The sequence below is a fragment of the Mytilus californianus genome, unplaced genomic scaffold, assembly GCF_021869535.1.
Source record: "Mytilus californianus isolate M0D057914Y unplaced genomic scaffold, xbMytCali1.0.p SCAF_3, whole genome shotgun sequence".
Taxonomy (NCBI): Eukaryota; Metazoa; Mollusca; class Bivalvia; order Mytilida; family Mytilidae; genus Mytilus; species Mytilus californianus.
The window spans coordinates 107,901,006-107,928,835 of record NW_026262679.1 but is presented as its reverse complement, the minus strand read 5'-3'; the positions used below and the strand labels follow the sequence as shown (position 1 = coordinate 107,928,835).

The 27,830-nt window shown below is 32.6% G+C and overlaps 1 protein-coding gene across 1 annotated transcript; it reads right to left on the bottom strand.

Annotated features, from left to right (window-relative positions):
• Window positions 1–213: 213 nt before the first annotated feature.
• Window positions 214–27,830, bottom strand: LOC127735729 (zinc transporter ZIP1-like). The gene is made up of 2 exons (XM_052246011.1): window positions 27,725–27,830; window positions 214–2,336 (listed from the first exon to the last, which is right to left on the bottom strand). Exon 2 carries the CDS (start codon window positions 1,336–1,338, stop codon window positions 229–231), a length of 1,110 nt encoding a protein of 369 aa, XP_052101971.1. The 5' UTR covers window positions 1,339–2,336; window positions 27,725–27,830; the 3' UTR covers window positions 214–228.

Here is a 27,830-nt window from a genome sequence, read left to right as displayed (position 1 = left end):
ACATTCGTAAAGTAAAACGCAAGTACCATATTATTTGATAAGAAGACACAAAATTACAGGAAATTATAACGTGTTCTAAAATGCACTCTCGGCAATCATGCATCGGTAAAAGTAAAAAATATTGCATGCTTGATACTGGCCTGATAAAAGAGGGGAAATCAAATATCGATAACTTATTACGAACATAAATGGACTTAAATAAATAGAACAAAAAATATTTGTCAATTTTTATTGTCTGGTAACTGCGAACACAATAGCCATCACAGAGAAGCCGACAAATGTACAAGAAATCTTTTTAACGTCCTTGTTTCCAGTCATTTCTTTATAAAGTATATCAAAAAATATAATATAAAACAACGTACCCGTTGCAAGACTTTGCAAAATAGCATTCGGAACATTAACATCCGTGTAAAGTTGAGCTCCAGTTGAAATGGCAATACCTATAATAATTCCCAGGGCTGCTATGACAGCAAAGGATGAGATACTAAATACGATAGTACTATGTCTCTCCTCATTCTGCATGTGTTGAAGTCCCATGCCAAACGCCAAAATTCCACGATGAATTGTTATAGCAAAACACAATACCCAAACGTTACTTTCTAAACTCTGTAGACCCAATGCCATTCCTTCAAATACACCATGAAACGATAAAGCTGTAATAAAGAGTACAGACCTTATTTGTCCTTTACTTGTGTCCCCTCCTTCGCGGCTAAACTCGGACACAACTCTTTTCACCTCCATGTCCTGAAGAGGTGCAGGCTCTATTTCCATTGTCAATGTATCGTGTATTATATCCTGATTGTCTTCATGTACATCGCTGGCATGTTCAAGTTTTAAAGTTTCATCCTGGACACCTGTGTTTATACTATGACAGTCAAATTCACTTTGACTTTCCCTATAGTTCGAACCACAACCAAATGTTGGTAAAATTTCATTACTATTCCAATCATTTTGTCTGTTCGTAAGTCTTCGCACTTTTTTGTATAAAGCTCTTATTGCGTGTTCAGTAAATATCACACCAAAAAAACCCGCCATTGTTAATAGTTCTGCTACCGGATATGATGAATCCGAACGAATCTGCATCATAACTTCTCCTACTTTTATTCTTGTTTCTGGAATAAGATGGAGGAAACAGGTCCCAAGGAATATTCCACCAGAGAAACATTTCATTGTTGATATCATATAGTCGAACATTTTCTTTTTTGATATGATTATTTTTGCAAAATACTGCATAAGTCTACACGGAAAAAGTCCGAAAAGTACGGTACATACTGTCAGTATGATAAGTGACAATATTTTGGCCACAACCACGTCCATGTCCACCTGTCCCTGTGGCATTTGGAATTTATCAGATATTTTTAACAAATGTAAGAAAACAGTAATAATTAAACGTTTTAATTTTTCTCTTTGAATAAATCATGTAAATTGTCGTCAAGAGTATATCACAAACTGAAAGAAAAGTAATTCTCTATATATAGTATTCCCAATCCAAGTGATGTCTGAATATCTAGACTTATGCGCGCGCTGCTATTGGTTGATTAAATTGTTTTCAAATACCATCATTATACTTTTTTTTATATCGATGACTTAAACTTTTACATCCTTGTTATCTGCCATCAAAATCAAATTAAGATTCAGCAATCCTTATTGAGAATAAAAAAAATACATAATCCAATTGACAAACGTCTGAGACAACACTATTTTATCAGTATGCTTCTATCAGTTTGTTGAGATACGAAGTTCAATTTAGACGGATAAATGCACAAACAAATTACTGTTTCCTTATGTCGTTCGTTCAATAAGTAGTTTTTGCTTCTTTATTATTCATTGGAGAATTACAAGTAATAAGATTCTTTAATCACCGTTAATGTCTAATTGTCAATAGTTATCCTTAGAAACTGTGACAAGTTTTGATTCGGCAGACGACATTAGAAATCAAAATATTTCCGAAGTATGCCCTAGTGTTAACAACAGGCGGGATAGTAGTGATTTGAGATATTCTTTTCAATAATGTATGTCTTTCCAAGTTAACCTAATATGTCCGTAATAAATATGATTCCCAATAGCGAATGATATTGACTCCCGTAATTGTATATAAGAGTGTCTGCCAATAATCACGTGATTCTTTTATTGTTGTTCTAATTGTCATCGGGTCTTTTTATAATGACACAACATCTCAAAGGGGTCGATACTACAATTGATTCCATTATTTGCCTTTCGACTGCTGAATAGAAAATCTAACTGGATGTTTGATACCGTTGAAGTGCTCTATAGTTTCCTTATCTATTTCGTTCTACCTGGCAGATTTGTTTTTTTTTAAAGCTGTTGACTTTTATCTGAAAAAGAATTCACAATTTAGAATCTAAATGGTAAGATAAATGGTTTGAAAACAGTTTATTGAATTACACCTAACTTTAAAGTTTGTTTCGATAGATTTTCTTTATTTTTGTTGAGGATCAGGTTATAAAATATCCAAAAGTCAATATTGACATTTACTTTTTTAGTAGTTTCTCAAAAGTATTAATGATTTACATCTTTATTTGCAAACAGCCTCAATGCACATCATTTATGCCAAATTGAAGCAAAATGTTTTAATAACACTATATTATAATCTAGTACAAAAATACAACAACTAAAATGTCTTATATCAAAAATGTATCAGAGTTAAGTCTTTTAAAAGAAGAAAAAATATATATTCATACTATAGACACGACAACGACATGGAATACATTATGTATGTCTCAAGTATACAAAAAAAAAGAGAATTAATTGTTTACGTCCATTTGTAGGAATTTCTCTAAATAATAAATAAGGCGTTATTTTATGGATGTAAATAATAAAATCAAGAAAGTATGAGGATACAATAGGGATGATCAAAATCAAGAAAGTATGAGGACTAAAGGTGACACACTTCGCATTGCCCGTGTTCGAGAAGTGATCGTCGATGTTAGGGATTCAAACCATAGTTGATTGGTTTATGTTTTGTTGCATAACTTAAAATATGTTAAATTTACAATTCATAAACAAAATAAACATAAATATTTTTTCATTCAGGAGTGCCTTTCAATGGTAGTATCTGGGACTGTACAGGAAAAGTTTGGTTCACGTCCAGTGGCAATATTTCATTTATTTTCTAGATGAAAAACAAGTGTTAATAACCCAGTAATTTCATAGTATATAATTAGTACAATTGTTACACATTCTGTCAGGCTCGGGCCTTTTAGTAGCTGACTATACGGTTTGGGTTTTGCTCATTGTTAAAGGCCGTTAAGGCCTATAGTTGCTTACATGCACGTCATTTGGACTCTGGTAGATAGTTGTTTCATTGAAAATCATACCACGTCTATTATTTTTATAGAACAGCATTTTTTACATGGCATTACTTCGCAAACGTTAAAACAACAATCAGTTACAAAATGTAACCTGTAAATTTTTTCATTAATATGCATAAAGTTGATTTTAGGTAAATGTATATACGCATAGATAAACAAAAGTTAGGGATATGCTAAGACTTAGTTTAGATGATTAGCACTGTCACTATTTTATCAACACATCCGTAAAGCCATAATAAAATGTTTACTTATATTCAGTCTACAACAAATAAAATACATGGATATGTACTCTAAATCCCATTGTATAAAATCAAAACACAAAAAAAGAGAAACTATTAACAGTCTCTTGCATTATTCAACAAAAATTGTATATGAACACTTTACAATCCTTTCACTATTTTTTATGATCATGGTATTCAGAAATAACCCGTTTTCTCCCATATAATTGCTAACTTTACTACAGTTTGCTGTCTAATTTATAAAAACAATGACTCTAAAAATTCATTATAGATACGATTTTTTAAGTCTCGAATGGGATTGTTGTTCTAATTATCCAACGGCTACAATTTGATTCGAAGTACTGAACAGTATTGGTATTTATTGCCTTGGATGCCAAATATCTTCATAAATTTCCATTAAATTGAACAACACGTATAGAACATAAGAACAATTAGGATATTCCTTGCATTATTTCAGACGCTGTCCTTGTTTATTGAATGTTCTAATGTTATTAATGGATTGTTTTACTTTTATGTTTCATTTTATGTTTTCCGACTTGTGGAGCTCTTGTCTTGTCGATCCGGCACATTTATATTAAGTTGTACATACCCATTAGATTAAGTGATAAGCTAAAGAATTGATCCGATTTTCCGTTTCTATTTGGTTCCAACAAAAGTTAAATACTTTCTGATGTCATGTTATGTACATTGTTTGTATGGTCATTACTGTCTCCACATCTATTTATTTGCCACTGGACGTAACAAGCAATAACAACAATAACAATAACAATATACTTTATTTTGAAACACTCATACACATATATACATGTGTAACAAGAGGCAAAATACATATTCATATTTATGGTTACTACAAAACAATGTTAACATATAATCATATAATTTAGAGTATAATTACAATATTTTAACTAATTTCTTAATGAACAGTGATAAGTTCTTAAAAACTTTTATATTGCAAAATGAAAGCAGTCCTTTCATTTTCTCAACACATGGATAAATGCGGTAATATTCTGAAATATGTATTTCTGATATTTTTAACAATATCAGACTGGCACTCAAATAAGTAGTGAAACTGATTTCCATTGGACAAGGAGCAGAGATGACACTGTCTTTCATCTCTAGGAATTCCATTCCATCTTCCTTTTTCAATTGGTATTTTTAGGTTGCAGCATCGCAGCTTAGTAATATTTTTACGATCTGCAGATGAGAGTCTTAATAAATATTTTTCTAAGCCAAAGTCGATTTTGAAAAGACCGTAATATTCCCCCCTCGATGAGTTTTGGATTTGAGAGTGCCACTGTTGAAAGAATTCATCTGTTATTCTTTGCTTTATACTCGTTTTTATCTGAATTGGATCTATCTTTGATTGAATATTCCATATAAAGCTAAATCCAGTATTGTCAAATACGGATTCGTTCAATTTGAACATTGTATGGTACAAAATGGAAGAAAGTTTATGATTATTGCAAATAATTCGGTTCCAAAAATTAACTATTCTAATTTTAATTATGATATCGATCGGACATCGACCAAGCTCACCATAAATCATGAAATTTGGAGTAGTTGTGCTAACCCCTAGTAGGATATTTCTATAAACTGTAGGTGTATCTTTTCTAAAATACAAGTGTTTTCAAAACCCCACACATCACAGCCGTAGATGAGAACTGGCTGTACTAGGGCATCAAAAAGTCTAAGTTGTAAATCTACTGGTAAAGAGATATTTCGCAATTTCCTGTAAAGGCCAAATAGCGCCTTAGTCGCATGGTTAGCTGCAATTTGTTTCGTCTTTACAAATGAACCATTATAGTTAAAAGTGACACCAAGATATGAATAGGAATCTTGGTTTTCTAATTCTTCGCCAAAAAGTTTGAAAACCGGTTGTATTCTGGTTTTCTTCTTGCAAAAGGTAACAACCTTTGTTTTCGAAAGATTTATTTTTAATTTCCATTGTAGACAATACTTTTCGAAAGCTAATAGAGCTTTTTGCATTGATTCGGGTGTTTCTGATAAAATAATAGTATCATCAGCATACAACAAAAGAAATAATTTTAGATAGATATACAAATGTTCATGACATTTGGTCACGAGGCATGTGCAAGTGTGGAACATCGTTTTCTAAAAAGAAGTCCTCAAGATCATGTAAGTACACTGCAAATAGAAAGGGTGAAAGGTTTTCTCCTTGCCCAACTCCTATATTACAATAAAAGAATGACGACAGTTCGTCGCCGTCTTTAATACACGATTTGATATCGCTATACAGATTATGAATGACTTTAAACACTTTACCTGTGATTTCTGATTTTTACATCGCGATGACCTTGAGGTCATTCCGATGTATTGCTATCGCCTAGATTTCCATTATGTAAATTAGTTTTGGGTTTGTAACTGATATATAAACATGATAAATATGCGCACATAAACGAGTGCAAAATAACATTCCTTGTCATTTGATATAAATACATCTCTTCAATGAATACTGATAAAAATATTTTTGTTTACAACATAAATTAATAATGTGAAAATGTTTTGTAGTTAGATATATATATATATAAGTAAAAAATCATTGATAATATCAATGCACACGTACCGAAAAATTGTGTTAAAGCATGCGGAAGAATATCTCAAAGAACGTTTTGCGACAGGACCGGTAACTCTGTAATTGTTTTTGCGGGAAAATATGAACGCCTACTCGTATCCAATCTTAGAAAAATCGAATTTTTACAGAAAAGTGTCCACCATGCACTTGCATTGCACTATTATTAGAACAGTAGAATAGAATGATATACAAACGGATGCAAATCATATATATATATGTAACTGTTATTTTAATATAATATATAACAACAAATCAGTGTATACTGATTTGTATCACTACAATATAATAGTTATTACGGTGAAGTTGAATTTCCTGTCATTTATTCATCATACTCGCACGCACTTGTCTAGAAAAAAATATATCTCTGTACATTAACCTCAGTTTCAGGTAAAGAGATATGTTGTTTTTTTTTCTGAGACAAGTGCTTTTGACCATCCTCAAGAACTTGTGGTCATCCGATGTTCAGTACTTCAGTACTTTGATTGTAATTTGACCCACAATGCGGACCGCGATATAGTGTCAAAAGCCTTAGAAAAGTCTACAAAAGTATAATAAAGTTTTTTTCCAAACGATTGGTATTAAAATAGATATCAGGGAATACAGAACGAATATATTATCTAATGTGCTATACCCTTGCCTAAAACCTGTTTGAGCTTCTGATATTAATTCAATTTCATCCGATAATTCTTTTAGTCTTCCATTTAAAACGGCTGTAAAGGTTTTTCCGAGACATGAAACTAGCGTAATGGGTCTATATGAGTTCGGGTCACATTTGTCCCCCTTTATTCTTGTAAAAAGGTTTAATCACACCTTTTTGACCAAACTGAAGGAATCTTTCCAATGTTTAGGCCACGCCAATTTAATTCTTTGTTCGACGGACCCGCCCGCAAATATTTTTTTCTAAACGGAAAAAAAATGTTTTCTAAATATTCCCGTTTCCCGCGTGTCTATTTCCCGCGCCGGTTTTTTTTTTGTAAACATTAAAAAAATAAAAAGCGATCGCAAGAGCGTTTTAGTCTACGTCAAATCGCAACCCTTTCAACTATTTCTAGCATTAACACAGATTTCTTATCAAAGTCAAGGACGATTCTTCACAAAATCATGCCGATTTTCGTTGTTATAATACAGGACGAATAAGGAGGAGAAGTGTTGCCTTTAACTGCAATATCGTTCGCCGACGCAACAAACTATCCATACCCGCTGTATTTTTATGCACCTGTCCTAAGTTAGGAGCCTGTTGTTCAGTTGTCTTTTATTGGTGTGGTTCATAGGTGTTTCTCGTTTTGTATATAGATTAAACCGTTGGTTTTCCTGTTTGAATTGTTTTACACTAGTCATTTTAGAGCTGTTATATTCGTCATTGTCTTCTTTATAAGTTACGCTATGCGTATGAATATGTTATTGTTATTTACACATATGATTGATTAAAGTAGTTCCTAAAATGTAAACAATGGTTGCTTGATGCTTTACATCTCTCCCTCGGCAAATACGTAACAACTGGCGATGAGAACGAACCACAACGACAATGAACATTACACAATTTGAAACAAACGTATAGACATTGGTAAAATCGAAGCAAACACTGAACATTTTGCATGAAAATAGCTAAATCCCGAATTGATTGACCCGATTCTTTGTTCGACTCTACGTGTTTTCCAAACAAAGGAATCTGCGGAACATTCTTAAAAGCATGGCAGCATTTGGTTTGATACGAAAAATTGACCCTTATAATGAATCACTTGAACCCTGGGACTCATATGTAGAACGTTTAAATCAATACTTCGTCGCAAATGAAATCGATGGAAACAAGAAGGTTCCGGCCCTACTTTGCCTGATAGGGGGGAAACTATACTCGCTGTTGAGGGACCTAACATTTCCCGACAAACCAGCAGAGAAATCATTCGATGAATTAGTCAAGTTATTAAAGGATCATATAGCTCCCAAACCACTACAAGCATTAGAACGATTCAGATTTGACAAAAGAGATCAAAAAGAGGGGGAACGATACAAGACTTTGTTGCACAATTACGAAAATTATCACTGCATTGTGGTTTTAATGCAGATCTCAAAGAAAAGTTAAGGGACAGGATAGTTTGTGGCCTTAAAAACTCGAACATTCAGAAATGGTTATTATCAGAAAAAGACTTAACATACGATAAGGCTGTAGATAATGGTGTGGCTATGGAGACCACCTCAAAAGATGCAACAGAATTGTAGGCAAAACATAAAACCGAGGGGGTAAACAAAATGAGTGCAAGAAAACCTAAATTCCAACCACAGCAACACAAAGGGAACTCTCGCTGTTACAGGTGTAACAACGCAGGCCACTCACCATTCGATTGTAAATTCAAGAACACAATTTGTCACAACTGTAATAAAACAGGCCATATAAAGAAAGCCTGTATGTCAAAATCTAAGAAACCACAACCGAGGAAATTTGATAATAAGAAATTAGTACATGCTATAGAGGAAGACTCTGATAGTGATAATTGTACCGCCAGTCTTGTAACATGAAATGAATAACATCAAAATATGTCATGTGGGTAACACCTACTGTTGAAGGAGTAATGCTTAAAATGGAGCTCGACACTGGATCAGCAGTATCGGTCATATCACAGGCAGATTTTTTCAAACAGGCTAGGTCATGTTAAGCTAGTTGAAGCTGCGAGTACATTACAAACTTACTCAGGAGAAAGTATAAAACCTTTAGGGTGTGCAAATGTCAAAGTCCATTATAAAGGAGAAACACATGTGTTGCCGCTATGTGTAGTACCTAAAGGAGGGCCGCCTTTATTTTTATATCCGACAAGAGAACAGAAATCAAACAAGTTGAAAGATTATATATATAATTGATGAAAAGAGATGTGGGCATAATAATCCCACGTGCATCAATTGACACCTTAGGGTTTCCGTATTTTCATGTAATGTTAATTATATCGCATAGTAAACGTAGTTAGTGAATTAGTGACTTAGAATTAGACAATACCGAACAGTATTCATATAAGACAGCTAGTATTCATTTTATTTTTCATAAGGTGCTATATGAACATTAATTAATACTCATAACTATTAAAGTTATAATGATGATATCAGACTTTTAAATATAAAGAAGAATTGTTTTAATTTCTATTTCATTTTAAATCTAGTCAATTTTAAAGTTTTAACTTGCAAAATCTAGGGAAGAGAAATGTTATATCCGTCATTGTCTTCTTTATTAGTTACGCTTCGCGTATGAATATGTTATTATTATTTACACATACAATGGCCCTTTATAGCTTGCTGTTTGGTGTGAGCAAAAGCTCCATGTCGAAGGCCGTACTTTTACCTATAATTGTTAACTTTTAATTCATTGTGACTTGGATGGAGAGTTGTCGCATTGGCACTCATACCACATCTTCTTTATATACAAAGTGCCAAAAAGACAAAGAACAAAAATGAGAACACCAAAACGACGGAAATACAGACAACCAAAATAAAACACAAAAAACTAAAAAGCACATACATCAACGAACTGCACGAACATAAAAAAACTAGGGGTGAACTTGGGTGAGCAGTTCCTGCTTCTTGTAAGACACCCACCGTGCTGCTAGTTATAACTCATGTCCGTTGAAGGAGGAAAGACATCTATGACTATTCAATGGAGATCATTTAAGGCAATTGAAATAATTATTCAGTTCAAGATCTGATGTCCTCAGAAAGTAACAGTAATACAAGAAGTCACAAATATGCTGCAATTAAAAGTGGTCATTACATGTCTTGGTGAACAGGGAAAAAAACTCTTCAGCAGTTGATGAATTAAAGAAATGTTTCATACTATCTTGTTTTGATCAATATTGTCAGAACCTATGATTTTATGTTTACCAAAAAAAAAATATAATCGCTCGCCTTTACTTTTCAAGCTTCGCCTCAAAAATTTTCAAATTAAACTTATCTTTATTAAAATTTTCAAATCGCTCGCTCGCCTCAATTTCTTGAAAGAAAATCCGTAGAACAAGAAATTAAATTGGTGTGGCCTTAACACAATATTAAAACGTTTGTGATAAATAGGCAACATAATAGGAACAGTTGATTTTATATGTTCATTGACTATACCATCGTACCCGGCAGCTAATAACAGAATTCAGAATTCGATCAATATTCTCTGGTGGGACTTTATCAAAATCAATATCTGGATAGTCTCCCACCTCATCAGACAAATTTAATTTTTCAAAATATTCAAGAAATTGTTCAATACCTACTGGGCTTTTATTACTTGACTTTGGTTTCCCAATACTATTTAAATATTTCCATAAGTTTTTGTGGTCAGATTTTGACTTAACGTTCAAGTCATTTGCAATATTCCTATGAAATGTACGATATGAGCAATTCATTGCCTTTTTATATGAAATACTAGCTTCTTTCATGGCTTTTTTATTTGTTAATTTTTTTGAAAGTTTGTATCTTTGTTTTGCTTGATGAAATAAGTTTCTTTTATTTTTACAGGTATCTGTGAACCACGGTCTCTATCTTTGTTTTTTATGAAAGAAACCCGTTCGTTTGGTTCCAAAAATAATCTGTGATGAATCGTTAAATTTTACAAATATTACTTGTAACATCATCAAGGTCTGCTTGGTGAACGTTCTCGGCTATAAGTAAATTATCAAGCACGTTTCATATTTCTTTTAACTGATCAGATTGATTATCCTTAACATAATCGACAAATTTATCACCCTTCGAGCTGCACCACTTGGCAGTTTGCCGTTGAGGCGTCTCAATGTTTTGTTCTTTTATAATCTGTTCCGTGTGTAATATTAAAACATATTTTACTGTGTACATCAGAGAGAGTTGGATTAAATTCATCTACCTCAAAATATTTGATTAATGGAAATAAATCTGAAGACACAATGAGATAGTCTACCACACTATCGTCATTGCATGTTCTTCTGCCTACATTTTTGTCATTACCTATTCTAGAGTTAGCTATAAATAAATTCATTTTCTTACACATATCAAGAACTCTATGACCATAAGGGTTTACTCGACACGTGCATTCAGATTTTCTCTCTAGTGAAATACCATTTGCAATAACAGTATCATAATAATAAAAATATTTCAGTGTGTCCTCATCATTAAGATGAAACATGCCAAGGACAAATCGTTCTGGAGAAATAAAATCTTGCAAGGTTGATGTCTTTGCATTAAAATCGCCTATTAGACAACATTTCGTTTTGTGTTCTAATAACTGTAGATACTGTGTTTCAATTTCGTTAAAACTGTGACGATGAGTATTTTGAACCATCAGGTGGAATGTATACACATCCAATTAAAATGTTATCAGTTAATAAGTCATTTGAACGTTTCAACCACTGCAATTCACTGCCAGTTTTGTGAAATGTTAAATACTGTTCGAAATTTGACTTGTAAACTACTATGATACCCCCAGATTTTCTTTAGAACTTGGTCCTATGTTTACAAAAATAACTGTATCCTTGTGGAGCAACAAATATCAATTGGTCAGTCCTTATACATTTAGAGATCGTGTGTTAACAAACTATTTGTTTTCAATACAAGTGATTCCTGTATAAGAAAGATGATATGGTGTAAAATAAAACTGTACTTGACAACAAATCCGTACACACGATTGACAAAACCCAGACAAATGGTAAAACGCATTTATTGCAGTTTTTCATCTCAGTCATAGCAATACCTTGATCATAGAGCAAAAACGTACATCCCCTCCACATGATATGCCGGTTTGAGCAAACCCTTTGATGAACGTCGAATACTCAATGGCAATTTGTTCGTACAGACTGCACGAAAATTTTAAAAAATCGGGAGAAATGTTTTTTTTATAATTTAGGTATATTGGACAGTTTTATGTCTTTGAGAATTTTTGTGGTTTTATCTCGCTATTCTACCGAAGATTTATTGCCAGACTTATGCTTGTACAGATTAGTTTTAAAAAAACTGTGAAAATGGTTACAGTAGTTATTTCAATCTGATGATACTGCTTTATTAATTATAAAAGCATTTTTGTAATATTAATTTATAAAATTGTAAATGAATAATTGCATAATTGGTTCTGTCCGTTTGGCTTGTAGAAGATGTTTTTGTGACTTATTTGCATTGTCTTTTATCTATTGTTTGGTCATCTGTATGGCTATACGTCGAAGAGAGGCGAAAGATACCAGAGGGACATTCAAACTCATAAGTCGAAAATAAACTGACAACGCCATGGCTAAAAAAGAAAAAGACAAACAATAGTACACAACGCAATGGCTTAAAAAGAAAAAGACCAACAGACAAACAATAGTCAACCGTATTCTGAAGAAACCATATATATCTCGTTTTATTTTACAAAGCACAACTATGACATCTTTTAATTTTGTGAAACGAGTTCAAACCAACACTAAGATCAAAAGAGGACTTGCAGCCTACATTTTGTACATATGTTTATTTTAAGATTTCTTGATTGAGTCTACTTTAAGCAAGCCAACATACAAAAGATGCTTTTAAAGTCAAACATGTAAAATCTATTTCTTTTTAACGTTTTTAGATTTTGCTAAGTTCTCAGGATGAAAATCATGGCATTAATGATTTTTATTTTCTCCATTATTTTAAAGTGCATGTACTATAATAGTTTTTAAAAATGCCATAGTATCCTCATAACTACATTTATTAGACAAACTTGAATGATACATACATCAAAATGTTTTATGATAAAGTCAGTCTGGAACAAGAAATTGCAATAAAAATCGTTAAACCTTTTATAGAAATAAACTAATCTTGCGTTTTCCATTTGGTTAACCTTTAATTTTCCAGCTTCCATCTTAATGGATGATTTCTTTTCAGTAACCCAAGAAGCAGTCACTGTCGAAGCATTGATAAATATTCCTAGTCTAGATTCCCAAGAGTGCCATCGTGTAATCGGCAAGCAGATACAATGAAACGCTTGAAGTTATCGCCCAGAATCAATGTTCGTTATTGTATTAACTCTAATACAGCAATACTTTTATCGTTCTGAACTTTGGACTCGGTTCCTCTTCAAGTCACAGATCGCAATTTAGATTGATTTGTAAGGCAAAATCATTACTAATAGCTAGTGTTAAGTTTTCAGCACTATTTTGCATTTATATTTAGACAAGATGAATGGTCGTAGAATAAAAGTAAAATGTTATTAATGGATTCAGTATATACAACGTTAAAAGACGTTCTTTAGACCGATAAAAGATTCTTGTTTTGGTCTTGTTTTTTCCGATGATTTATTTTCTTAAGCTGCTTTGATGGTTTCCGTGCATCAATTTTCCTATGAAAAGACGTGACAACTGTGTAAATTGAATAGTAAGATGAAATATCCCATCAAGAAACTTACATTGGGAAGATGAAGTTTAGTGAGAGAAAATGATTCATTTGTCCCTATGGTACTGAGCAAACGAATTCAGGATTAGTTTTTGAAGACAACATTTTCACCAGAAGATTAAGCAAGCAGATTGAAATAATGGAGACTAATGAGAAAAATAAAACCTACTGGAGAAGAAAAAAGTAATCATCAATTACCATATATTTAAGAAAAGAAATTGAATTTCTGTGGCTTTTTGGAGATAAAGAAAGTAAATTGAATTTTATATTCTTTGCCATGCCTAAAAAAATTATTATCGGTTAAGTATTGACAAATCATGTCTTCAGAATCCCCGTGTGATTTAAACACTTTTATTAAATATTATTTATTTCAACAATTTAGAAAGATTTAACCAAAACTTACAAGTACAAAATATATCAAGGACTGATATGATGAAAATCATGGATACAAATTTGTAATTATTGTCTTGGCTATCAAGGAGGGTAATAAATTCAAAAAGTAATTTGCATAATATCATGATGATTTCCAGGAGGTCGGTTTGGCATGATAAGGATTAAAAAATGAATGGGCTTCAGGAGTTCCTAATTTCGTAACATTTCTAAAAAAAACTAATTGTCAATTTGTATTGCAAACGCTTTAGTTTCTAGTTTTGTATGTTTCTTTAAATGTGCGCGTGTCTTTTTGATGAATTGACACCAATTCCGTGTTTTTATTTGGGGTTTTAGAAGTTGAATTGTCCTACTGAATCGATATGGAGCGTTTTAATAGATAAGTGTATAAATTATACAGTACCTCTATGTCTCTGACGATGTCGGTAAACTGTTAGACCACTAGTGTTGTGATTTTGTCCAGACGTAATTTAAAGGATTTTTTTATTGCGAAAGGTCATTTAATAAATGTATTTAATATACTTAACAATGAATGGTTATGGTTACAACACTCTCTCTCAGACATAAGTTGACATAGACAATTGTTTATCACTTTTGGTTCTAAAGCTCTTAAATATTTAATTTATTTGCATTCAATCTTTTGGTCTCGGATGTGGTATCCTTGCCAATGAGACATCCACCCACCATAGACCAAAGGGCGCGAATGTAAACAACTATAAGTCACTATTATACAGCTTTTAACAATGAGTAAACCCATACCGAATAGTAAGCCACAAAAGACAAATACAAAATGTGAAACAATACAGTAAAGAAAAGAAAACCAACGGTATAATTCATACTAGAAACAATAAACGAAAAATTAAGACGACAGAGTAAGATGTTTGTGAGCGCTCAACCCTGGATCTCCTAACATGGGATGATGTTACATTTACCAGAATATTAAAGCAAACTATAAAAATCAACTGGAAATGGCTTGACATATTAAGTTCGGCACTTAGCATACAAATAAAACCTAACAAAAAGACCATAACACAGGTATGAATCTTAAGAGTACTCGCAGGTACTGAGAGCTAGTTCAAATCCATTTCCAACAATTAAATAACGTTTTCCCAAACCAAAAGCATAGTTGACATGATGAAATTATCTAACGACTACGAGTCGAGCGCACTTCAATTGGTATCATACGTTTATATTTCTAAGAAACACAGTCAATTAGCTGTTTTCATTGCCTCGAACTCTACATCATACAGTTGTCTCGGCCTATAATTTCTCCATATTAAATCGTCGTAACAAGCGAAAACTAGAATATATGAACTATCTAATGTCCTTAAAACATAAAACAAGTAAATAACATCTCGTTTAAATGAATTTACATATTACTTATTTCATTCCTTTATTCAATTTTTAAATTATCATCGCTGAATACAATTCTCTGAAATGTCGACAAAAGGTTCGTACAAAAATAATACAATTTATATACAATACCATACAAGTCTTGTTCGAACATTTGATTAAAATTAGAGAATAGCGTGAAGGAAACATATCAACAGAACTACTGTACGTCGGAAGTGAAATATGATCAGAGGTGTTTGTTCAAGATAACAGAAGCCAGGGGAGTGTAATCAAGTTTTTCTCATCGCATCAATCATACGATTCTTGGATTCACACAGAACAAAATATTAATACATTTCTTTAGATATTGATATGAACAAAAATGAATAAGGTTGCTTGTATGAGTCCTTGTTAATGTAATGAGGCTAGATCGGACAACGTCATGCCAATCGACGTGCTGTGATCTTTTCCATGCTTTAATGAATACATTTCTGCGTCTTGTATTGCGACTTTTAATTAGAAGTGGAGAGAATTCTTGTTACAGATATCGCTATTGAAATGATGATGAATTCTGTTAAAGCATGAGTATTGAGCACGCTTGATGAGTAATGGAAATTAGCCTATTCCTTTATTAAAGTCTTTAGTGCTGATAACCAGCAATTTTGTCGTCACGTCTATTATTAGTTGTTATTGTCTTTATTTCCATTGATCTTCCTTCGTTGATGAAAAAAATACATTTGCTACGTTTATCTTTTATTGTTGATAAATATAATGCAAAGTTAATTTGCAATAAAATACTTTGAAATGGTGGCCTTCGGCTGTTTTTTCTCTTTGGTCGGGTTGTTGTCTCTTTGACATTCTCTATTCTACAATTTATATACCAAACTAAAACTTCAATTTGGTTTCTAAAAAATTAAAAGACATGGATATAAGTATCTATGATTTCATCATCGGCAGTGACCAAGATACCTGATGCACACGGTCATCCCCCTTCCCCGGAATTTACTACCAATGTGACAATAAGAAGATGTGGTATCATTGCCAATAACTACTAGTATCATTTATAGACCAAAGAACAAAGATCTTTCGGCCTTCAACAAAGAGTACTTCCTATTTACCGCTTAATAAGCTTTACAGACCCTGGGATGACAAAGTGTCAACCCAATTGAGAAACCAAAAGCATGGTTTATACGAAATAGAATGACAAACAGCAACCAACAACAACCAATGGATTAGACTCCTGGCTTTAGACAGGCACTTTGTTTTACGACTAGTAAAAAGGTTGTATTTGTAACACTAAGACAGCTAAATCTTTATGGTTAATGGTCGATTGAAAACACGCCAAGGTATGAATTGGTGCTAAAAAGTAATAAGATACAGTACTTTTTTGTTGTGGTTTTTCTGAAATAATATAAGCATTTTTTTTTATGAAAACATCTCTTAATAAAGTCACTATTTTTAATTTTTCGTTTTTTCCAAATATGTTCAAGTTATATTTAACAAGTCACTTCTGTAATCAGTGCTTCGGTACTGACATGATTTCTAAAACATCTTTCATAAATTCTCAATCAATAAAGTTAGAAATTATTAAGAAACTAAGGCTCCCTCAGGTAAAGTTGACTTGAGAAGAATTTTCTTATTCTTTTCAGGTCCTTTTTGGTAATATAGCTCCCTAAGTATTCAAGTAATTATAAATCCTTAGCCTTTTTAGCGTTCTTAATGAAGATTAATCTAGAAAAGCGCTTCGAACGCACCATTTTCATTCTCCTGAAAATTAATTCAGATTATACCACCTATAATTTAATTTTTTCTACATATGAGAAATGACATCCATTATTTCATCAAAGTATGTCACTAAGGCAACGTTAAATTCTTATGTTGTAAAATGGGTACAAAGGGCACCTATAATGTTAATTTGAACTCCTAAACGATTAACATTTTTCAAAATTGTACAAATAACATGATGAAATAAGAAAAGATCGTTTAAGGACAACTTTGATGATAATACCAATCATATCAATTCGTGAAGACAATGCCAAGAAAACATGATCATTGAAAAGAAATACATGTTATATTTAACGGGTACCCTGAAATTTCTGAATAGAATTATGAGCGTCATTTATGCTATTATTTACAAAATAACGGCTTAGGAATCGATTAATTTTATACTTTATTATCTGATCTATGCCATTTGCAATATAAATAAGGCGACATATTGATCTATTAAATGATCAGTAATTACGGTAGTGTTCTCAGAGTAATAAAACTTCAAGAGGAAGCCAGAGTTATTACGAACATACAATATAGATAGATAATACCACAGTCAATTTCAGTGACACAGTAATTCTGCTGGAATAAAACGCATTATCGATGTTACTTGAACAACAGACAACAAATTTAAAGGCCGAAGTTATTAGCTCTGAGCTGCAATGGGATTCTCTATCTATTACCGTCTACGACTGACTTGAAACTGCTAAGGGCAATTAAGACCTTGGCAACAAATTGATGAATATCATGCCATCTCTACCTTTCCTCTCAGTCACTAATGTTTTCCATCAATTTACTAAATTTGCAAACCGAACATCACCGGTCTGTTGTCAAGATCTGTTATTCTTTTAAGCCAATCTAAGTGATGCAGTGAGACGTGGTGTAAAAAGAAAACGGAGACGGAAATACGTCTTTCCATTTCATAAATTTTCTACGGAGGTTTGACAAAGTTAGTCATGTCAATAAAACTTTAACCAAAGACAGTGTCTAAATGATTACTGGAAAAAAATACTAGTAGTCCATGTTTTATAAGTAAAATGTGAAAAAAAAAAATGAAAAAAAAATATTTACAAATTTTGCTCTGGATACTGTACATGTCTTTTGATCATAACTAAGCTTTTGCCCAAATTTCGTAAAATTCCATGAAAGTTTAACCATAGAAGTAATATTCCATATAATAGTTTTTCGTAAATTTATTTTTAGAAGAAACAAAATTTAAAACTACGAATACTGATTTCAAGCAGATGTATAGTCTTGTAAGCATTCGAAAGATTCTATTTAATATATTCATATTGCCTTTAAACTTTGGAAGTAATAGTGCCAAAAAGTGGTCTCATCTTATATCCTTAATCCATGAACTGTTTACCATATTATACATAAACTATTATTTCAAATATTGTATTCAAGATATAGAACATCAATAAAAGCGCTGTCCTTTTTGGCATTTTAGTTTGCACCTAGTGATTTTGATTTATTAATTGATATCCATTCTTTTCCATTAAATTTTTATTTTGCCGGACAGACTGTAATAATGATCTTGTATACTTTATATTTGATTATTCATTATATTTAAATATTATAACGATATATATATATTACTATTAAACAGTTTATCTCTCTCTCTCTCTCTCTCTCTCTCTCTCTCTCTCTCTCTCTATATATATATATATATAAAAGATCGAACTGTCTGTTTATTCTTTTTTTTTTGGAAACAATCTACAATTTACAAAAAAAAAAACTGTTTAAAATCAAGGCTGCTACTCATGATTTTAATATCGATCATCTCCACAAATTGTTAAATATTGAGAACCGCTAAATTGGAACAAATTAGTATAAACGATTTCTAAATCCGTGCAATTAAAACGTCTTAACAAATTCTATAAAAAAACAAATAGCTTATATCGTAGTAATTGACTTTTTTCTGCCGTTTTAATAAGACGGTCATGGGGTGATTCTATTTCTAGTTGGCGTAAAATACGATTTTATGGTTTCTACATTCGATCAGCATTTGAAATCAGTGATGTAGAAATATTTAAATCAATTTGTTACAAACGAAACTTTGTGGGATACAGAAGTTAAGTCACCGTGAGGCATAATCAAGATAATTGAATACAAGAGAAGCAATAAAAGCCAAAAGCCACCGACTAATTATTAAAATCGCCAATTAGTAGTTTGATTTCAATATTCATAATTCATAATGAATTTAGTGTACGTTTGCATTTAGCTGACAGTTTTGTCTACGCTTTTAATGTAGGTAAAGACCCTTCTGTGTTGTACATTTATAATTCTTGGTTTCATACTGTTCCAGCAATTATCTTAATTGAATTTCGTCTTTAATATAAAAAGCAAATTGGACTTCGTTACAGGAAAGAAGAAAAATGCATGTATAACCATGCTATATAAGATCAGCAACCAGGAAGTAAACATCGCAGCAAGTCATAAACTTATAGCACCAGATAGAATCTACAGAAATATGGGCAAAAACTCTTTCCAGATCCTATCATGTAACACCACAACCAGGAAAGAATCGTTCCATCCAAGAACCATTTGGTATTGGAACGCTTTATCTTACTCGGTGACATCTGTCAGTAGTCTTGAATCCTTCAAGAGACTCCTGATTAAAAAATAAATTTATAGTCAATTGTTTTTAACCCTCACTGTTAAAATATACTAGATCACAACCGCGACATCGCGGGTCCGTGACTGAATTGAAGTACCTATGCCTTAATTCTAGCCTGGATTTTAAGTATTCGTATTGTCATCTGATAAAGTCAAGCTGATTATAAGGTGCACAGTTTTCTCTGCTTTCAAAATCTGTCCGTTTGAATCCGTCTTGGTTTTCTTACTACAATAAACTTACTGTAAACTAAATTTAATTTTTGACCTAGTAACCAAATCAATAGTGGTATTGAGGTGAAAGAAAACAGCATTGTTAAATAGTGTACTATAGTGTAGCATAGATACAAAACAACTACTGGAAGAATTCCAGGTTCTCCTGATAGAGGATGGATTTACAGAAGGTAACAGGTAACCGAAAACTACATGCGACATATACTTTTGGTATCGGTATCGGCTTCGACCCGGAACTTGTTAATTGTTGGTAATAGTAATTATGTGGAAAACAAAAGGGTCTGGAATTGATGTCATTTTTACATCGCGATGACCGTGAGGGCATTCCGATGTATTGCTATCGCCTAGATTTCCTTTACGTAACTTTCGTTTTGGGTTTGTAACCGATCTATTAACATGATGAATACGCGGATATTAACGAATGCAAACTAACATTCCTTATCGTTTGTTATAAATGAATACTAATAAAAATATTTTTATTTAGAACATAAATTAATAATATGAAAATGTTTTGTCGTTAGATATATATATATATAAGTAAAAAATCATTGATAATATCTATGCACACGTACCGAAAAATTGTGTTAAAGCATGCGGAAGAATATCTCAAGAACGCTTTGCGACAATCCCGGCAAGGACCGGTAACTCTGTAATTGTTTTTGCGGGCAAATATGAATGCCTACTCATATCCAATCTTTTAGAAAAATCGAATTTTTACAGAAGAGTGTCCACCATGCACTTGCACTGCACTATTATTAGAATAATAGAATAGAATGATATACAAATGGATGAAAATTATATATACATGTAACTGTTATATTAATATAATATATAACAACAAACCAGTGTATACTGATTTGTATCACTACAATATAAGTTATTACGGTGAGGTTGAATTTCATGTCATTTATTCATCTTCCACGCACGAACTTGTCTCAGGAAAAAAATATATCTCTGTACATTAACCTCAGTTTCATGTATAGAGATGTGATTTTTTTCTGTGACAAGTGCTTTTGACCATCCACAAGTAGAACTTGCGGTCATCCGATGTTCAGTTCTTCAGTACTTTGATTAAACAACATCATTGTCCTATATTAGTTGTATATAAAGTTGAATTCTTTGATTCGTCGTTTTTACGTCATATCGGCTAACAAATTGGACCTTGTTATTTTAGTAGTATAGATGTATAGCACCTTTGTTAGGCCTAGACTCATCAGATCGGTACATTACAAAAACAACCGAGTCTTTTTTTTCACAATTTACAAATATACTTTGTTTACATGTACACGTATGTGTATATACATCTTACGTATTGATCGTTTTTTATCAAGCAGCAATGTTTTTTCCGTGAATTGTGTATCTTTCTCTTTTGCTTCGGTACAATTTTTTTTTCAAAAACTTCCGATGTGTAACGAAACACCGTCTCACCTTAAACGTATTTCCCCTCCATCTCCACCAGACACCAAATGACGTAGAATTTAGAAAACTATAATAGATAACCGTATGACTTTCAACAATGAACAAAATCCATACCGCATAGCATGCTATTAAAAGTCACGAATTCTAAATAAATAAAAACTACTTGTGAATAGTGCTGTCCCTATAGTAAATGACTGTCCAGAGTGAAGATATGGTCAGAATTTAGAGGCCTTCTTGCCTTGAGGCCGGCCTTATGCACCAATAAAACAATATGATATCATTTAAAAAAAAATCATTTAGATTATCTCTCCTTCAATATATGTAATTTTGCATCAGTGACTGTCATAAATTGTAACACGTATTACGAATATAAAATATTTGAGGGAGGGATTAATTATACTGAAACGCCGTTCGGTGTATGGACATTGAATTCTATGGACCCCTGTTGTTCTTGAATTCTTATCACTGTGAACATCAAGTGCAATAAATAAGAAAGTACTTAAAGAGAAACCAAAACCAAAATAACATAAACGGTTCAAATTTTATTGCACCAGATGCGCATTTCGACAATTAATCATATCTCTTCGGTGATGCTGGAGGCCAAAGGTTATTTCAAAATAAATTGCAGAAGCCGTACAAGGACTTACAACGCCATGATAGAAAGAAAAAAAAGAAGTAAGACGAACAAAGCCTACAAAATGATACATACAACAACAAACGGATCAACTCGAATCCTACCAAAAACCCGACACAAACTTCTAAGCTCCACGATGGTTACCGATTTCATTTCAGATTAAAAAAGAGAAATAAAAGGAAGAGTCGTTCTTAATGCATCTAATACCTAATACCATGCGCACACTATGAAATCTGCTCCGTGTCGAACCCGAGGTAGTTAACCCGAATTGATTACACCAGTTCACACTTAATAAAAATAAACCCACTTAAGGATTTTCCCTCCTAACAAAAATAGACATGTGTGCGCCAAAATTTTAACCCTTATCAGTCCACTGTAGTTGTTTGACATTTTTGTCTGCACTCCTGGCTTCTTCGGGGAAATCCAAATTAACCACCTTGTCGTGTTTGCGAATAACGTCACATAACTAAGTTGCACCGAGTACCGAATCTGCACCCATTTTGCGGGCAAAAAAAACCAAAAAAACGAACGAACGAACGACGGAAATCTTACAGGTTTTCTTTGAGACTAAACAATTCGTATTTTTTTCATTATGCACGCTTTTCAATATAGCTGAATACTCTTTAATATATATGCTTTATATGTGCGTATACGCAAAACGGTAAATTAAATCAACAGATGAAGTCTCTAGTGAAGAGAATCAATTGTGACGTCAAACACGTATACTTTAAAACATGGCTTTGTGTACAAAGCGAAAGAGGAGCGTCATATTACAGCAGGTCACTTAAGAGATAACTGTATTGTATTTGAAGCTTTGCGGATGTCCATCGGTAGTTATACTGTCGCAAATTGAGTTTACCTGGCGACGCGGATGGACGTCCGCAAAGCTTCAAATACAATACAGTTATCTCTATTCTAATGCAAAATAAACAAATCGTTGAATTTAAGTCATTATTTCAGTGTAAAATTTTCATTAAACAAAAATTCCGCGAAATAATGTTATCTTCTTTGGCGCCTAAACTATGTGACGTCATAGGTAAGCTTCCGGCATCAAACGTAAACACCGGGCGTTTTCTGGCTTCTTGTCCGCTTCAGAATGGAATAAAATTTGATAAAAAGAAAATTTGTAGGTGCAAAATGTAAGTTTTTTTTGCATTTTTTGGAGAAATTACATGTCAATACATTCCGGAATTCAAAATGTCGGCTTCCTTAGTTACAGACAAGGAGATAGAGAATTGTACGCTTACTGTCATCCAATCAGAACCATTGATACAAAATAATTGCATTATAATTTATAATAAATTGCAAAAGTAACTTATCTTTTTCTTACTACTTAGTTTGACAACAGAACTGTTACTTAAATAGACGCATAAACTAAGACGACTTTTATATATAAAAATATAAATATGGTAAAGCAACATGTTTTCTGACAAACGCAAAATAGTCATATTTTTTGTTACCATCAATCGAAGTGAACTATTTGGTGTTCATACGCATAAACAATGAAGTATAAAATTATTAATTTACTCTCGAGTAATTATAAAATTGAGGAGGTAGATGTATTTTGTTAGCTATAAATCAGATATTTTGATAAAAGCATGCTATGAATTTCACATAATGGATTAATGCAATTTACTTTGCTTCGTGTCTTTCACTAAATCCATTGGATGTTGGATGTATACTGATTGATATTTTAGCCTGAGATACATAATTTTTTTGTTAGTTGTTATTTGCTTTGAACTAGCTTTCAGTAACTGCGAGTACTCTCAGATTAGTACTTTGTGTCTTTAGCGTTTTCGTTAGTTTTTTTTGTGTGCTTTGTATCGATTGAGTTAAGCCCCTTTTCAACTGTTTTTTACTGCTCTTATGTTGTGCTGTTACACGACAGTCCCAGGTAAGGGGAGGGGTTGGCGCTCTTAAACATGTTTTACTTCGCCACATTCTGTATGGGTCTGTCCAAAGTCAGGAGCCTGTGATTCAGTGGTTCTCGCTGTACATGGTCATGATTTTCTCTGACTGTAAATGACGTCTTTACATTAAATCCATTGGCTGTTGGATGTGTACTAATTGATATTTTAGTCTTAGATACATGATTTTTTTATTAGTTGTTATTGGCTTTGAACTAGCTGTCAGTAACTGCGAGTACTCTCAGATCTGAACTTAGTGTCATTTTTGTTATTAGGGATGAGGGATGGATAAATACCCTGCCACGTCCGATCTGTGTTTTTGTTTTTCTGCTTTGTATCGATCTGTTGAGTTAAGCCTTTTTCAACTGATTTTACAGTTTGTTCTTATGTTGTGCTGTAACACCACTGTCCCAGGTTAGGGGAAGGGTTTAGCGCTCACAAACATGTAAACCCCGCCACATTCTTTATGTGCCTGTCCCAAGTCAGGAGCCTGTAGTTTAGTGGTTGTCGTTGGTTCATGTCTGTCATATTTGTTTTTCGTTAATACTTTTGTTGTAAATTAGGCCGTTAGTTTTCTCAATCGAATTGTTTCATATTTTTCATGTCGGGGCCTTTTATAGCCGACTTTATGGTATGGGTTTTTCTCATTGTTGGAGGCCGTACGGTTGCCTATAATTGCTTACATCCACTTTATTTGAACTTTGGTGGATAGTTGTCTCATTGGCAATCAGACCTCATCTCCTAATTTTTATATGAATTTCCCCTTTTTATATGGTATTTGTTTTTTTACACTTGTTTTACATTTGTCATTTCGGGGTCTTACATAGCTTGATATTTAGTACGGGTTTTGCTCATTGTTGAAAGTCCTACGGTAATTTCTTACTTCTACGTCATTTGTTCACCGGTGGAGAGTTGTCTCAGTAGGAATCATACCACATCTTCTTATTTTCACATTTAATGTTTGTTATCTTCAGCAAAAAAAAATGTAGGAAGATATTTTTACACAAATGCTATTTTTATAAGCCTTTAAACAAAAGTAATTTCGGGCTTTTATTTTAATCCAATTAAACAGATAAATGATTTTTTTATGATGTTCAAGTCTTTTCAAAGAGAGCTAAATGACAAGTTATGCCATTCGCTAAAAATGTTTTGCCTAAAATAAGTTCGTGTATTGAAATTGCAATAAAAAACGATTATTTAGATCTATTATTGCTTCCGTTATTAGTAAAAAAAATGTTAAAGCGTGGATAGATATGTTTTAGTTCAATAAATATATGTTTTGAAATAAAATTGAAGATGCATATTGATAAGAGTCTAGACTTTTCTATAAAACTAAACGAATATTGTATTTAGTAATTAATGCCATTTATTAATCAGTGTATCTACGTAAAAGGATAGATTTTACTAGTAATAGAAATTTAGATAAAAATATAGCAACATATTTTTGTTCCATGTTCCAGGTTTTTTCATAATTTATTTATATTTCAAGGACATTTATTGAATTGTTATCATTGTTTGCTTATCGTCCAGTGACAAATACCTCATGCATATTCTAGACGAAAAAGATCAACAATACATCCAATAAAAAGCTTCTGGGACTAACTGGATCGATGGGATAAAGGGTATGAATTTACACTGCCACTTGGAAAGGGGTATATTCCTTCAAAATCCCATAACTGTAGATATTTTCATAACTTGTCAATGGTTTACTTATACTCATATTAGCATTCATTGGTTTTATATGAACATGCTCAATTTTATGATACATTGTTATTACCGTGTATTTTGTCTTAGTTGCATATTTGCATCATTTTTTCGTCATACAGTCAAAATCTGCAAAAAAAACCACCAGAATAGCCCTACTCGGAGATCTTTTCGTAAATATTTAAGAGCCTCAGTCTTACCAAAAAATGATATTTTGCTACAAGATGTCTTATACAGAGGTGTTTATACAAAACTGTATTTGCGAACGTCAAATCTCCAATTGACGGCGACAATTCTTCAACGACAGAAATGTTATTCCTTGATTAGCTCTTATAAAACATCCTCCTTTACATGTGTATAAATCCTTTTGTTTTCTGAATGACAAAAACATTTGACTTCTTAAGTTTGTATAACCTCCTGTTTGAACACTCCAAACTTATTTGCTTTAAGCACCTGTTTTTGGCATAAGGTTTTTTGATGAACAAATAAAGGTATATGAACAGACCAAAGGAAAAAATGACACCGCGTTTGCTGGAAAAATTAAGGATGATTGAGCGACACAAACCCCACCAAAGGATGAAGTTATGTTATCCAGAATTCTATCCAACCATTAAATCCAACCGCTTTGAGAGTAAACTTTAAAAAATCAGCCCGCTCTGTTTTTATTTATGTACTTTGAAAACTGAGTAAAAATTTTAATGTTAACTTGGAATTAGTTTCCTTGTTCGTACAATAATTTAACTAATAGAAATCGAGCTATTTTGTATATCTTAACCTAATTAAAATATTATTTTAAGACTAAACATACTGAATACATCCTTTTAACATACTTTTTATGATGATATCGGTTTTAACGTTCAAATAAGTCTGTTCAAATTATTTTCGTATGGATTTACCATGTTTGCCACCTGTGACATGTACTTATAGATTATTGCAGTTTATAGTTATAGGAAAGTTTCAATTACAGGACAATATAAAAATAATTTTTTACGAGTCGCATTACCACTTATGTAAGAATTTTCAGACTCATGACCAACAACTTTCCGAAATTTGATTCAGAATAGAAATAGACGTATATCTATGTGACGTCCAAGGCCTTATATAGAAATAGACGTATATCTATGTGACGTCCAAGGCCTTATATAGAAATAGACGTATATCTATGTGACGTCCAAGGCCTTATATAGAAATTATACACAACCTGTTACATATGCATTCAATACAATGTTGTAATAAATGGACTCGATACGACGGTCAAAAAACAGTGACAAAAACACTTGTAAGGTAATCAATTGACATATGTTACGAATTGCAACATGAGCCTATTATTATTTTTTGAGAAAAATGTGTTGTTTTCATCGAGACTTGACACACTCACATACTTATCTTGCTTACTGTTACGTTTACTCTAATGGTCAGGAAACCCTAGAACTTTGGTCAAGGTAAAAACAAACCTGCATTTTTATTCATAATTCACAATCTATTGCATGTTTTCGACTTTGATTAGTCTTCCGTCTGATTGTGACTAAGCTCTTCACACAATTGGATATGACAGCTTTTTGACGTCAAATACGTTGACCCGGAAAATATCACCGACGTGATAATGATATTTAAACGACGTTAATAAGTTTGATGGTAAAACAAATATAACAGTTTCTACCACACAAATACGATCCGATAAATCGATTATCAGATCACTGCGCTCACTTGACAAGAAGCTTCATATCGGGACTCACAACCGATATTTCAGAGTAATTGGTACAAAGAGATAGATTATAGCTGTTGGGATTTTATATTGTGAAAGACTTAAAAGAGGGACGAAAGATACCAGAGGGACAGTCAAACTCATAGATCGAAAACAAACTTAAGTTTGATGCATTTTGAAACTTAGTCAGTATTTTGTTGTGTGTCATCTCTGTTTTTCGTTTTATGAAGCATTGAGTCTTGATGGTAATTCTTCGAATGTCACTGTCAAATTTATTCACAGCTTTATAGACCCGGGGGCTTGAGCTTGACACATTGTATAATTACCTATCTATTATTGAAGACTGCATGTTGCTCCCTAGATAGCATTTCATTATATTCGTCTTTATGTTGCTGCGGCATTAGCGTAAACATCATATTTCCTTTTATTCGTATACAAATAGTGCTATGTCAATAATTTTCTGATTTATTGTGTGTATTTACAAAAATTAAAAGTGATCTAAATTTCAACATACCTTTTTGCTGATATCCTCGATACGTACAAGTATCTGCCAGATGTCAACATATTAAAAAATAAACAAACCATTAAAAGTACTTAAAAGACAATCGATTTGCAGAACA